Below are 13,968 nucleotides of genomic sequence, written 5' to 3'. Positions count from 1 at the left end.
ATGCATTTATGACCGAGGACTAATTATTCCACCAGAGATCTCTTAATTTTTGTTACATAAGAAAAGCAGTTTCAACCACATGCTGTAGTATGCTCACAGTGTTTTTCTTCCCACAAACAATAATTTAACTGATTATTTTCTCATCTTTAATTGGAGTTGTGTGGATGCTTAACGCTGGAGATTTGGGGATCTAAGGGAAAGGCTAACGTGCCATTAAATGGAGGAGGTAAGTGCAATTATATCTAATTATATGTACTTAGAAAATAAAGCACTGCATATTGTACAGAAAGTGGGTTTAGGAGGAGTCATAGATGACACGTTGAAGGCAGATATTTCAATTACGAAGCTTTAAACAGTGATCAGTGGGCCCCAATCTTTGCTTTTCTGATGTCAGTCATTGAAATCAAAGGCTTTTGTATTTGGCTACAAAAGGAAACTACACAGACACACACACACACACAAACACACAAGGCGCTCAGTGTCTCATGAGACTGCTGCGAAAGGTGGCTCAACAATAAGCGACCAAAGATGCACATTATCTCCGCTGAGCGAAAAACATTTATCTCCAGAATCCCACTTCTGGAAGCACAAAGCACGGAAAGCTTATTATTACCATCTGAGATCATTCAGTGAAGTATGAGAATGTTTGTGACGCTAAGGTAGAATTTTCTCAAACCATGTACGGTGTATGGTTTCACTTTATTTATACATGTCATCGCTGACTGTCAGCGGTCACAGTGTGTCAGCCAACTGTTGACAGCTGCATCAGTTTGTTATTTTCAGACAAAGTTCAGTGTGTTTATTTTAACTACTGACCCTTTAGGGAAAAAAAATATCTTAAACTGATAATTAAATTTACAGTAAAGTCCTAAAGTTAAGACTAAGATTGAGGTTATAGGACTTTTCATAAAACTGGCCTGTCTAGGCGGTAGAAAGATACAAATAATTTTGACGTCGGTGCTACACGACCAGAGAAAAGTGAAAAGGGGCTGTGGCATTTTAGGTAGAAAACTATCAGAGTTTATTGGTTTTTGATCAGCCGTGCCTAATTTTTCAGTTTGATTTCAGATTTTTTTAGCCTCCGTTTTCAATATGCAGGAAACATCATGTCACCCGCTTCATGCTTACAAACTTTTACTTTAACAGCCAAACAGGACTCTTAAATATGTTTCTGACTACACAACATTTTAGTTGATAAATAGGCAGTGCAGATAAAGAATCTGTTTATATTTAATGAGCTCTGCCTAGTTTTACAGTTTTGTCTGAGTTTGAGAGAGAGACAGAAAGCTCTCTATCTGCATCTGCGTCTGTAGTCTTTGTGCCCGTGGTGGCAGTTAGGGGTGTAAATCAAAAGTTTTATCGCAATATGATACCGAGAACGATGCAACATTTGTTGATATTGTTAAGCCTGCCATGATATGATTTTAATTCAGTTTAAATTTAGGGGCCTTCCATTAATATGAGGCGATATCAGTAAATCTCCTCGTTTTCTTTTTCTTAGCTGCTTGTGATTTTCACATAATAAACTGATGTAGTTTTTGTGATGTCACCCATTTGTTGTGTACTGCTGTACTGCTGGAGTTTAGCATTCTGGCCAAACAATTACCGTATTTGGATGAGAGGTTGAAGCTGTGGAGGAGGGAGGGGTGGATGTTACTCACAGACAGTCGAGATGCCTTGAGGACAGTATGTCAGTCAAGTAGCCCTGTCCTTGAATATGAATAGCTTTAAGCCTTATTAAATGTAAAAGGATATTTTTTTTAAAAAAATGCACCATCTGTACAGTTGGCATGAATGTTGAAATAACCTATAGAGATAGATTTTTTTTGGAGCAAGCTGTAAACATGCTTTAAATTGGGCATTTTAACATGGAGGTCTATGGGGTCTGACTTTGTTTTGGAGCCAACTTCAAGTGGCCATTTTCACTTTCCTGGTTGATGTATCATTACATCTTTAGTGGCGTGCGTACAAAAATATAGAAGTACAATCTGTAGTTTGAGCAACAGCCGAGCAAAAAACTGCCGCGTCATCTCCAGGATTTGAGCTGAGAGATGAACAGTGAAATCTGGGCACTGGTTAGATGGAGGCAAGTTTACCACAGTTTATTTACACATGCTATCCACATTGTTATGATACAAAGCTAATTGAAAATCTGCAAAGTATCCCTTTAAGTCACCTCAAAAGCTCAGTTTGTTCTGGTGATATCATGGTAACTGGACCAGGAATCAAATCCATATGTAGGAATGTTTTTCCTTTTTTTTAAAGATAATCTTTTGGGCTTTTTGCCTTTTAATTGACAGGACAGTTCTGGCATGAAAGGGGTAGAGAGAGGGGGTGATATGCAGCAAAGGGCCAAGGTTGGAATCGAACCTGCGACCGCTGCGGCAAGGACATAGCCTTTGTACACGGGGCGCCTGCTGTACCAGGTGATGATCCGGGCGCCTCAAGAATGTTCCTCCTTTCAAACATATTTTATTTATTTATGGATCTGCAGGACTATTTGAATCCAAAGGATAGCACGTCAAAGTGCATTTATTTCCACCAAGATGTTAAAAGACACACTTAAACACTTAAAATGTAATTATTTAAAAACAGTAAAAATTAAACCATAACGGGAAAATTCAGTAGATTTTTTTGATATTGTTTTAAAAAAAAAAACCCTGTAACACTGCTCTCTAAATAAATCCTGAGTCGACGTCTAACGGTCGCTAATGTTTTGGACAACTTATATTCATTTAAATAGAAGTTTTCAGCTTTGGCTGCATCATTTTCTTGAGTCGTATTTTATGAAGACACTCTGGCCTGGGTGTTCTCATCAAACCGAGTGAGTTTGCCCTCTGATGATATTATTCATATGATACACGCTCTGTTTATTCTTCACTGAGCTGTGCAGCGGCACACACCCGAATCCATCAGTAACAGATGCTAAGTTGATGAAATAAAAGTTGCTGAAATGATGTGCAATCCTTGAACTGAAATTAAAATATTTAAAATTATGAAGAGGGGTTTTTATGGTGTCAGCAGCACGCAGTTTAGTTTAAAATTCCAGTTAGTACAGCCAGTATCAGCACGAGACGCCTCAGTGGGAAGAGAACCCATAATTGTGGTAATTCCAGTATCATGTGCTACTCATATTGATTAAGCACGTTGCATGGAAAAAAATGCAAAAAAGGAATTTTGGTGTGCTGCTGGATTACTACCAATATTATTCATCCGACATCAGGTTACTTTATTTATTCAGGCTCCTTTTAAATTTCTATTTCCTTGGATTCGAAAAATGTTTCAAGCTTTGTCAGCTACAGAGGAGTCAAACAAACTCAAGTCTGTCCTTAGTATATTTTGAATACTTTTGTTAATTTTTAGATTGCTCTCCACTATCCTGTTTGTATTCACAAAGTTAGTTTGCTATGCACTTCTGATGTTGCACACCCATGGGTGGGACCAGGGGTGTAGCTGTCATTGAGGACACTGAGGTCATGTCCTCAGTATTTTTTCTGGGATTTTGGGCTTTTTAGCAACCATGAGGAATTGTATGTTCTATAAATAAAAAGAAAGAAAACACTGTGAACATTTCACAGGCTGATTCCAGTATTTAAAAAAAAAAAAAAAAAAAAATATATATATATATATATATATATATATATATATATATATATTTAGATTTGACAACTTTTAGGCCAACAAAAAAAGAGATACACTAAGATTGCTCTGGATGTTAATTAAAAATCACTGCAATAACTTCATAATTTAAATATTTCTGTTCTTTAAAGTGACTTTGTAACATCTGTTTATCTGTCCAGATGAAAAATAGTCTCCTAGCTAACACTGGCAGATTTGCAGCAGTATTTATAAATGTACAGTTATGTAACAATGTACTGTTAAATACATCTATAAATAAACAAAATAAGAATTCAGCATTTTTCCATAATAGTTTAATACTTTACACAGTACAGATGGCTCTCAAAGTGATTCTGACTATATATTTGTGTAGGTCAATATGAAAAATCATTTTTTTATAATAACCTAAAAATAAAAACATTAGTTGATTTCAGGGCGCCCAGTCGCTCACCTGGTAGAGCGAGTGCCTCATGTACAGAAGCTGTGCACAGCAGCAACAGGCTCGACTCCGACCAAACCAAATGAGTTGATTTCATAACTTCATTTTTTTTTTTTTGTAAATTCTCTCTTTCACCAGAAAAATGTTGGCAATATAAATTTCTGCAAACCAAAGATACTCTACATTTGTATGTTATGATGTAGCAGAACTTAACATATGAACTATGCTAAATCATATTATTATATTTAGAAAAAGATCATGTCTTGGCTCAAAATACCCAGTTTTGGGGGCACCATCATGGCTGGAAATGCAGCAATGTATTGTCAAAAAACAGCCGCTTTTTGTGGCACCGCTGGAAACACAATGATGAACTGCTACATAACACCCATGTTTGGACCTAAAAAGTTGCCGGAAACATAGGACTGACTCTCCGCTAAATCAAGACCAGTTTTGTTGTTTGTTGGTCTTGAAAAGTGGACTGCGGATGTGTGCGTTTGTGAGTTTTGATAAATGACTGTTTGAAATGCAAACACTCAGATAGTTTACCTGGCTTTTTATGTTCTCTACAAGCCCGGCATAAAAGTAGGTTTATGCCTGTGGATCTGTGTTCTTGGCGTATATTGTAGTGATGATGTATGAAACTTAAAGTTAAAACCTCCCTGAATGCTGACGATTCCCTGCCGGCCGTAGACTCTGAATTTTGTCAAAGCTTTTCTTCTTCTCCTCCACTGTTTCAGCTTTCCTGCTGTCAGTCTTGGTAATAAAAAAATACGTCATGTTCAGAGTATCCATAATTACTTACGGACACATTTGTCTCTGCTCTCGTAGTAGCCTGGACAGCACTGGTATCTCCTGCGGTAGTTTGTCTTCACCGCCTGCCTGTAGGCCGTCTTGTACGTAATCCTGAAAGAATAACACAGTCAGACAGGATGCTTTTACCCTCCACTGACAGGAACAGGAAGTCAGGCTAAACAGGAAAATAGTCATGGCGCTGCTGCTACCTGTGGCGCATGCATCTGTAGGAGGTCCGAGGGTCGGAGCAGGGCTCCTCCGTCGCGTGGTCATAGGGATGGAAGTAAGACTCTTTAACTGAGGTGGTGAAGCTGAAATCAGAACATATATACTGTCAATCATCATGGTCAGGAAACATCTTAAAAATCTTTAAATCCGACAGAAGATGCCAAACATTCGCTGTTTTCCTGCTCTCTAAAATGACAGGATTTTGGACTGATGATTTGATAAAACAACCAATTTGAATACAACACCTTGACTTGTGGAAAAGCGTTACAGGCATTTGAGACTATTTTCTGAGGTTTCATACATAAAATACAATATCCATTAACTGAAAAAAATGATGTGGAGTTAACTCTGTGGTGATCCCTGTGGCTGTAGACTCTTATAGGGGCCTGTCTTACTGTTGTAGAAAATTAGTAGTTTATACTATTAAATTATGTACATGTAATCATGATGATGAATCACTATAGAATTTAAACAGGGCCCTCAGTCTTGTTTCTGGGTACATTACTAACACGTTAAAATTTATGCTGATTGCACTTTCTTAATCAACTTGTTGAAATTCTACAAATTCATAAAATGTAACAGAATTAGCTCAGATGAAAGCAAAAAACTTGATATATACTACTAAAACATGCAAAGACATCCTTTAACTTGTCTTAGATTTAGGTAAACTGTACAAGAAATTTGATTTTTTTTTCTTAAATGTCAACTTCATTTCGACAACCTGCGAGTGAATTAAATCAAAACCGCAGAGCAAACTTTCAGTAATATATATGCAGCACTGATTGAGGAAAATATGTTTTTGGACATAACAGCAATGACATTTATTTGTTGGTCACCGTTAAAGGGGCCTCACCTCTCCCACAGGCTGCACACATTGGGGTCTCTTGGGCTCAGAGAGTAGCTCAGACCAATCAGGAAGCTAAAAAGCAGCAGAACGGCGGAGCTCTGCAGAGTGGGCATGGTCCTGTGGGAAAAGAGGACAGACATTTACAGAAGGATGCAAAAACCCAAACATTTCAGCAAGGGCCGCACAGAGCCAGAACAGAAAACAAACAGAGGGTGAACGCATTAAAAGCAACATTTGTGCGATACAAAGCAACATGTTTCTTTTAGGCAGTGCTGAAGAGGTGGTGTTTTTAATGGTCATATCTGAGGTTGTTTAATTGAATTTCTTTATCCTGGAAATTATAGACAGTCCACCTTATACGCAGATGCATGTTTAAAAAACTGACTATACTATTTTGAAAAACAAAAATCCTAACAAAAGTGTATTTTTAAACTTTTTTTTTCTGAGTGACAAATCTGAGCAGCCTTGAAACACAGTGGTGCCTCTGCAGCACTCTGTGAAGCAAACGTTCAGTGGAAAATGTTGCACACGCAGATGGAAAAGTTCCATTCCTGCTCTCGACTAGAGATTTACGTTCATTGTTTTTGTTTTTCATTTACTGTAATTAACATTTCACAGCGTGGCGGATGGACAGATTCATTGAGAGCTGGCTCTCGGTACCTATAAATTGCGTTGGTTGTTAAAGAGTTCGTTAAATGCTCAGCAGAAGTGAGGCGAAGAACCAGACTTAAAGCGTAACGCTGTCTGCTCCCCGCTGTGCTCCACGTTGTCTCAGCAGGGTACATAAAACACAGGCATCAAGAGACAAGCTGACAGCAGACAGGATAGATGAGCTAGAGTGAGAGCTCAAGTACGAAGAAAATGAGAGAGAGTGGGATCAGAGTCAAGAAATGTGACTCCCAACTTCATCCTGACCCCTATCAATCAGCACTGCAGTGAGGCCTCCGCACTCCTCGGCTGTCCCCTTCCACACTCCAGCAGCATCTGGATCTGATCAGTGCATCGGCCCAAGAGAGCGCCTCAGCACGGGGACCCTGTTGGGCTCTCAGGGAGCAAAAGGAAGGCAATTTTTCCCATTTTCCCCCGTACAGATATTCCATACAAATGAACATAAGTTCAGCAGGCCATTGGTGTGAGCCCTCTGGTGAAAGCATCGTGGGAATTCAATGGCATTTCTGGAAAACGGGAATGTCATGTTTTTATAGGATCAGTCAGGCTTGTTCCCCTCTGTTTTCTCAACAAGTCCCGTCTGACAGAATTACTGTACCAAGGCTTCTCGAGTCATCTCCTCGGGGCCTTAGGGAGATTTCTGATATGTTGGGACAGTGACATCGCAGCCATGGATCAAGATTATCTTCTTCATGAGAAAACATCTCGAATCTCAAAAGGAGTAAAAACAAATGTCTCTCTTACTGTCAAAACTTAAGTCCTTCCTCAAGTTTAATGAAATTTCACGCATTGTTTCTTTGAGAATTGTATGACCGTAAACTTTACCTATGAATTAGTGTATGATCTTGGTCAAGTAATGCCTACCATACACGAGAAGACTGAAAATACTTTAAAAGGTTCTGATACACTCAGATCTAAAGTCTGAGTTTTTAGTTTCACACTATGGGTTTGGAAACACACTTTGAGTGCCAGAGAGCACTCTGGCACAAACTGGACCGTTCGTAAATTTGGAGCGCTGTAAGAATACACCGTTCGGTTATTGGGAACACTGCACTCGGAGCAGCAGAGCGAACTCTAGGCACAGACTAAATGTGTGATTGACTTATCTGTTTATTAATTCATGTAGAAATAGAACGACGCTCTGTTTCTTGAAACAACAGTGTTTTCCTTTTAGAGTAGCGCGACAGATTAGGTTTATGAACACACTGTATACAATTTTGCAGAGGATAGTGGTCCTCATATTTTATTCCTATCTTCGAATGTACTGTCAATAAAAGTAAAAAAATAATCTTCAAAAAAAAAAGAAAAGTCATCCGATACCAGAATTGTGGTATAAGCTCAATCAGCATTGTCTCAACTCATTTAGCAGCTAAACTGGTGGAAAAATGTTGGTACGCTTCTGAAACCATGCAAATGTTCAACTTGTTCTTATCCCAAGTCTTCACATATTTCCGATTTGTCAGTGGATTTGTGTGTCTACATGTTACACTCTAGGTGTCCTTCTGCATCTGCTGTTGACCTTTTCGGCATCAAAAGCACGCCGGGGCGCCAACAAAAGCACATGCTGGCACAGATAGTTGGTTATAGCAAAAAACCCATCACATTCAAACGGGAAGCAAACACAAGACTCCCACATGAAAGTCCAGTGTTTGCTGGACCCATCCACCACCCTGGCCTTCCTAATGGGACCTTTGTGGGGCTTATATTATATTGTTACCGTCAGCGTTCTGTCCAGCTGCGTTATCAACTGACACCAGCCTTTTGAATGTCATTGCGAACAGTGATGAACAAAAGCAACGGTATATGACTTAACTTAAGATATGTTACACATTTCACATGACTTTGTAGCGGATTTTGTAACTTAAATTACGAAATTATCGCATTTTGGCTTAACATACCCGGTTTTGGAGGTACTATCCCCACTGGAAGCTCTGCAATTTTCGGTAAAAAAAAAATCGCTCCTCTTGGCACTATTCCTGCTGGAATAAAAGCAGCGAGTTGCTAAAAAGCACCCATGTTTGAGGGCTAGAAACCCCCTGTAAAAGGAAAAAAAAACTAAAAAACCCACATTTGGTGCCTAAAAAGCCACTGAAAACACAACAACGACTCAGTATAAAGCAATGGTTTTTTTCTTGTTGGCTGGTATTGAGAACATTGGTCTGCAGCTTGGTGTCTTGCCAACGTGTCACACCATACAGCTTCTCCTACTCCTCCTGATGGCAAAGTCAGTCTATTTATTAGCACACTTTAGAAAAACTGTTATGCAACGTATGAAGCCTGAAAATGTAACATGTTCATGTTTGTGGAAATGTACAATACCAACGTTTTCTTCTGGCAGCTGAGCTGCATTAAATGTAAAAATTCTGTCCTCTACTTTTGTGTAATCCTACTCAAAAACAGATTTTCAGATTTGTGACATGAAAAGGTCAGTAAGAGTTATGTTTAGCTGTCTAACTTTGATAAGAATTGGTGTAAGGTTAAGAAAGACAGACTCCAAAGTACATCCGTAAGAAAACAGTTTGATTTAGAGATTTGACCCTGGTTTCTGGCAGAGGTTTCCAGCGCATCATTTCACTGTCAAACTACTTTGTAGCTCTGTCTCCTTCATAACATCTCTTTGTGGTGCAGCGACATGTTTCTCTCACTTTTCATGCACATATTTGCATTTTAAGTCACACTGCTCTGGAAATTTGGGGAAATTTCCCCGAGATGAGGAAAAGATTTGCCTGTGGCTTGGTGAATAATGCATTCCTCTAATAGTGCCAAGGTCAGCGGCTTACTTCCCATCAGAGGTATGTCATGTTTGTTTACGAAATGTGTTCTTTGCTTTGCCGAAGACAGAATAAGGATTATTTGATGTGTTTGTAGAAACAGTCCGCTATAAACACCTCTGCAATCAATCAGAAGCTCATTCAACAGATTTATTCTGCATTAAGTCTGTCCAGTGGCTGGTTATCTCTGCTGGAGATTTGGCATGGTGTGGACTGCAGCATAAATCAGAGCAAGCGCTCAGGTCTTCTGCTTCTGATAAACTGTCTGTTACTACTCTCCTACCCACCGTCAGGAGTTAATTCACTCGCTGGCACAAATGCTAACGTCTCAGAAATCTTCGCCACAAAAACAGCATTTTATGAGAACAGGCATATGGCTTTTATTAAGAGGAGTCATCAACTTCACCAGCCACTTCATTGGGCTGGGGGTAAATATTTTTCATTACCTTCTTTTCATTTTAATTGTGCTTCATTAGAGAAAGGCTTCAAACCGCATGGGAATTCTTAAACGCTGAGAAAGAGCGCTTAATGAGTGCAGACGGAGTTATTTTGAAGTCGAGCTCAGCTGCTGTTTGCCTTGCATGTTTGGGTTACCTTCAGCGGGGAGGGGAAGGCAGGTAGACGTCTGGAGCTCCAGGTGGTAGTATCATCATCTGGAAACTGGACTCCTCAAGGAGGCTACCCTGCTTTTAGAGGAGGGCAGGTACTCTAAAAATGGAGTTTTACATGAAACTCCACCACAAGTGTGGACTGATTGATTCTTCCCCTTTCCTCCTTTTCACATAATGGCCTTCTACTCCATTACATCCAGCCCTAAGCTATCATTATTTCCTTTGAGCTTTTTCCAAACTGCAGCTCTGAACCTTTTCACTTGGACAAGCCTGGCCAGGCAAGTAGCATGATGTATCGCAACAGTTTTTCCATTCAGTTTTGATGCTAGCAGCTAACTGGCAGTGAAGCATTACACACCTCCACAGTTCGCAACCACTGGTCAAGGAGGTAAAGTCTGGACCGAGATCAGTAAAAAACCACAACACTGGAGGTTGCTCCGGCGTATTTTGGGCTTGTTTGTAATGAAAACAGCAGACAATCTCATCCAGTGCAAAGGAACTTTCATGTGGCTCTATAAACCAATAGAAAATAGACAAAGTACCACACACACACACACTCAGGCATATGTGCATGTGCATGTGCATATACACTTACACACAACATTGGGTGTATGTGCACACTCTTAACACCCACTACACAGGCTTTCAGGGACTGATCATGTGTTTTCATGTTCTGGAGACATTAACACACACACACTCACACTCACACACACACACACACATCAAATGAGTCCCATACGCTGAAACGAGTACAGAGAGAAACTATTTTTAGTATCTGAGGACATTTTGCTAATTCACTGAGCTCCTCTTGACTGACTCATACTGTAGAGTCCCACAGCAGCAGCCCACGCGTACAAGCACCGTACCAACTGAGGAATGCTGTGAGCGGTTTAAGGGTCCCGCAATGCTCTTCACAGAACCGCACAGGGGCTTGAGTGAAAACAAAGCCCAAACGAAAACAGATGCACTGGTTTTATATTAATCTCGCTCGACACTTGTACCCAAGTTATTACCATATTCTGCTTCAATCAAGGGTCCTCCAGGACACATAAGCGCTGACAACTAGAAAATCATTTTGATTTGATTTCATGCAAGAGAGACATTTTCTTGACAGATGAATATTCCCATCAGACTGCATATTTGCAACAGTTAAACAATCAGGACAGATGCTACATGTAGAAACATCTTTCTCTAATGCGATTATTCATAGCATGAAGTAACAACAACATTTAATGGAATATTTTGACGTTTTGGCCGTTTAAAGAAAATTGATATCACTCTCATGCCCGTCTATTAAATATGATGTTGGAGCCACCATTCATTTAGCTTAGCTTAGCAGAAAGACTGGAAACAAGGGGAAACAGGTAGCCTGGTTCTGTCCAAACGTGACATAATCCACCCATCAGCAGCAGCATTTTTGTTAATCTTTTCATAATATTATTGATCTTCTCATCAAATTTTTGCCAAGAAAGAAATTTTTCCCAAAATGTTTCAGTAGTAAACTATCCCTTTACTAACAAAATCTTGACAGTTACTTTTTCAACAATCTATGATAGCTATGAATATAGAAACACATTTAATTACAAAATAAACACTGCTTCTTGCATGAGCCATGATTGACAATTAAGACAATTTGACAACGTTAACCTTGTGTTGAGGTTTACTGTGCTGTTTTCATCACTGTTTACAATGCCGATATTGAAATGTCATTAGTTTTGCAAATATTTGGTCATTATCGAAAGTTTTGGATAAATGACAAGTGGTAAAAAAATCACTGGCTCACTTTGATTGTGATTTGTCCTGAGGCGAACGTAAATCTGGCAAATTTTATCGAACTCTGTAGTTGTTGACAAATTTCACTGTAATCTACAAATTCTGATTAAATCTTTAGGATACATCCTCAGGGGTTCATGAATATCAGTGGCAATTTTTGCAAATCCATCTTGTGGATGTTGCGATATTTCATTAGATAACTAAATATTTTTGACCTGTTGCATGGGGACTTAAGAGGAAACGTCAGTGGAGTACTTAAGTCAGAAGGATTCATCTTCTGGTGACCATGAATGTCTTTACAAAATGTGGTAGCAGTCCATGTCATTGGAGTGGTGGATAAACCCAAGAAGCCTTTTTTTCATTCTTTTTTTTTTCATTTTAAGCAAAGCACATGGCATTGATCAAATTGTTTGCTTCCCTTTTTCCTTTCCTTCAACCCCTAGATTTCCGTCTCTATTTATTTCTTTGCAGTTGCAGTGCTAATTGAGGTAGAAAGTATTAGTCATCCACTGGAAAGGAAAGCAATCGGGGCAGAGAAAAATAAAATAGACGGAACAACATATTGGTTGGGGTGTTAAAAGACACTGAGAGAGAGAGAGAGAGCGGGAACTGGCCAAATACAAGTTCAGTTTCATGTTGAGGTGCTCTGATGTCAGTCAGACACAGAAACTACAGAAAACGTCTCCATCTTCCAGACTCTCTTTCTCTTTTTCCAAAGCCCTTTCTGAGCTTCTCTTTGCATGACAGGCTCCAGCATGTTCTTCCAGAATCAATACCATAAAAAACATAAAATGCCCTCATTCTGTGCACTATTTTAAAATTCAAACCAAAGTCAACAAGGCTACAAAAGAAAGGCTACATGGTGAAATACTGTAGGTGTTCCTGCTCTAGAGTTATGGCACACGATCCTGCAGGTGCAGTGCATTATTTCGTGGCTTAGAAGTGTGAATCCAACTGCAGATAAGTCATGTCTTGTTTTATGCTATCCTGGTAATAAGTCACTCTAACACAAACAACAAACCCCACTACAGGTTCATGTCTGATGTAAAAAAAATATGTTCTTGATAAGGTCACTAATAAAACAGGCTAACCTGACAATGATGGATGTAAGGTTAGCATAGGAAGCGTGTCTTCTATTGAGAATATTCCAAAAGGAAACAAAAGCAGAACTGGATATTGTTGTATCATGTAAAATAAGATGCATTCAATTATTAACGCTTTGAAAATCATTAAAGTATTACTTCAGGGAGTAGTTTTAAAATGAAATCAAGAAACTTGGAAGGCATTTTAAATGAAGACAGTTGATCTTTGTGAAATTGAATTTAAACTTGATAAAAATGTCCTGAACTTTGTCATGGTGCAAATTGAAAAGGGAAAATTTACCATGTGAGTCGTTCTCTTGGGTAGGCTGGCCTGCTCTGGTAACCCGAAGGATTACATTGGTAAACCTTTATATATAATGCAAGTCTTGGTCACCTATGTGTTTGTACCACAAAGAAAAGTACCTTTTGTACCTTTTTTGTAAAAGTACCTCTTTATGCTCGCTGTCCCAAAAACAACAGAAATTGGGAAAGGTGTTTTTTTTTTTTTTTTTTGTATTTTGCACCCTCAGCCGAGAATTTGTTGCAGAATGATTTAAAACTCAAGGAGCTGGTGTCATTTAATGTTTTTAAATCTAAAATCTTGCCTGCCTGGTTCTACAACTGACTCCCAGAGAGTTTCCTTTTCACTCATAGATAGTTCAGTTTTGATGCAAATTTTAGTGCTCGTGAACTGTTTTGTCTCCCTTTGTGTCTTCACTGCTGACTGTCTTAGCCAGGTCTCCCTTGAAAAAGAGATTCTTAATCTCAATTGGACCAACCTGGTTAAACAAAGGCTAAGTAAATAAAATGACAGTAATCTGGATACATTTTAGAGCTTTTGTTATCCCTTGCATTGCTTACAGCTTCAGTGAGGTTATCAGTCACTGCAGTAGAAGATAGTTTCAGAATAAAAGCAGCCTGCCCAAGCCATCAGTGTACAGCCGAGGGAGTGATTTAATCTACCGGTGGTTCCCAAAGGGAGGGATAAGGAGTGGTTAAACTCTTATTATAATACCATTAAAACAATAAAAGGGCAGAAATGAAGAATCATTACTCTTGAATCAGACTTTACTCCCAAGTGCTCTGCCCACCCGAAGTCAGCAAAGTAAAATCTGTGCAGATTGTCTCTCAAAGTGAG

At 39.1% G+C, this 13,968-nt stretch overlaps 1 protein-coding gene and 1 long non-coding RNA gene across 3 annotated transcripts in view; one reads left to right on the top strand and one right to left on the bottom strand.

Moving 5' to 3' along the window:
- Positions 1–13,968, top strand: part of LOC121946147 — a 50,587-nt gene that overhangs the window by 7,131 nt on the left and 29,488 nt on the right. The window lies entirely within an intron of this gene.
- pear1 (platelet endothelial aggregation receptor 1) overlaps positions 1–13,968 on the bottom strand; it is a 66,408-nt gene that overhangs the window by 26,833 nt on the left and 25,607 nt on the right. For both annotated transcript variants that reach the window (XM_042490593.1, XM_042490594.1), the window contains exons 2-4: positions 5,931–6,041; positions 5,059–5,160; positions 4,860–4,960 (exon numbers count right to left, since the gene is read on the bottom strand). In XM_042490593.1, the coding sequence (XP_042346527.1) occupies positions 4,860–4,960; positions 5,059–5,160; positions 5,931–6,037 (310 nt within the window). In that variant the 5' untranslated portion in view covers positions 6,038–6,041. The remainder of the gene's footprint in view (positions 1–4,859; positions 4,961–5,058; positions 5,161–5,930; positions 6,042–13,968) is intronic.

The sequence above is a fragment of the Plectropomus leopardus genome, chromosome 7 (assembly GCF_008729295.1).
Source record: "Plectropomus leopardus isolate mb chromosome 7, YSFRI_Pleo_2.0, whole genome shotgun sequence".
Taxonomy (NCBI): Eukaryota; Metazoa; Chordata; class Actinopteri; order Perciformes; family Serranidae; genus Plectropomus; species Plectropomus leopardus.
The sequence above is the reverse complement of the archived record's forward strand: the minus strand, read 5'-3'. Positions and strand labels throughout refer to the sequence as shown.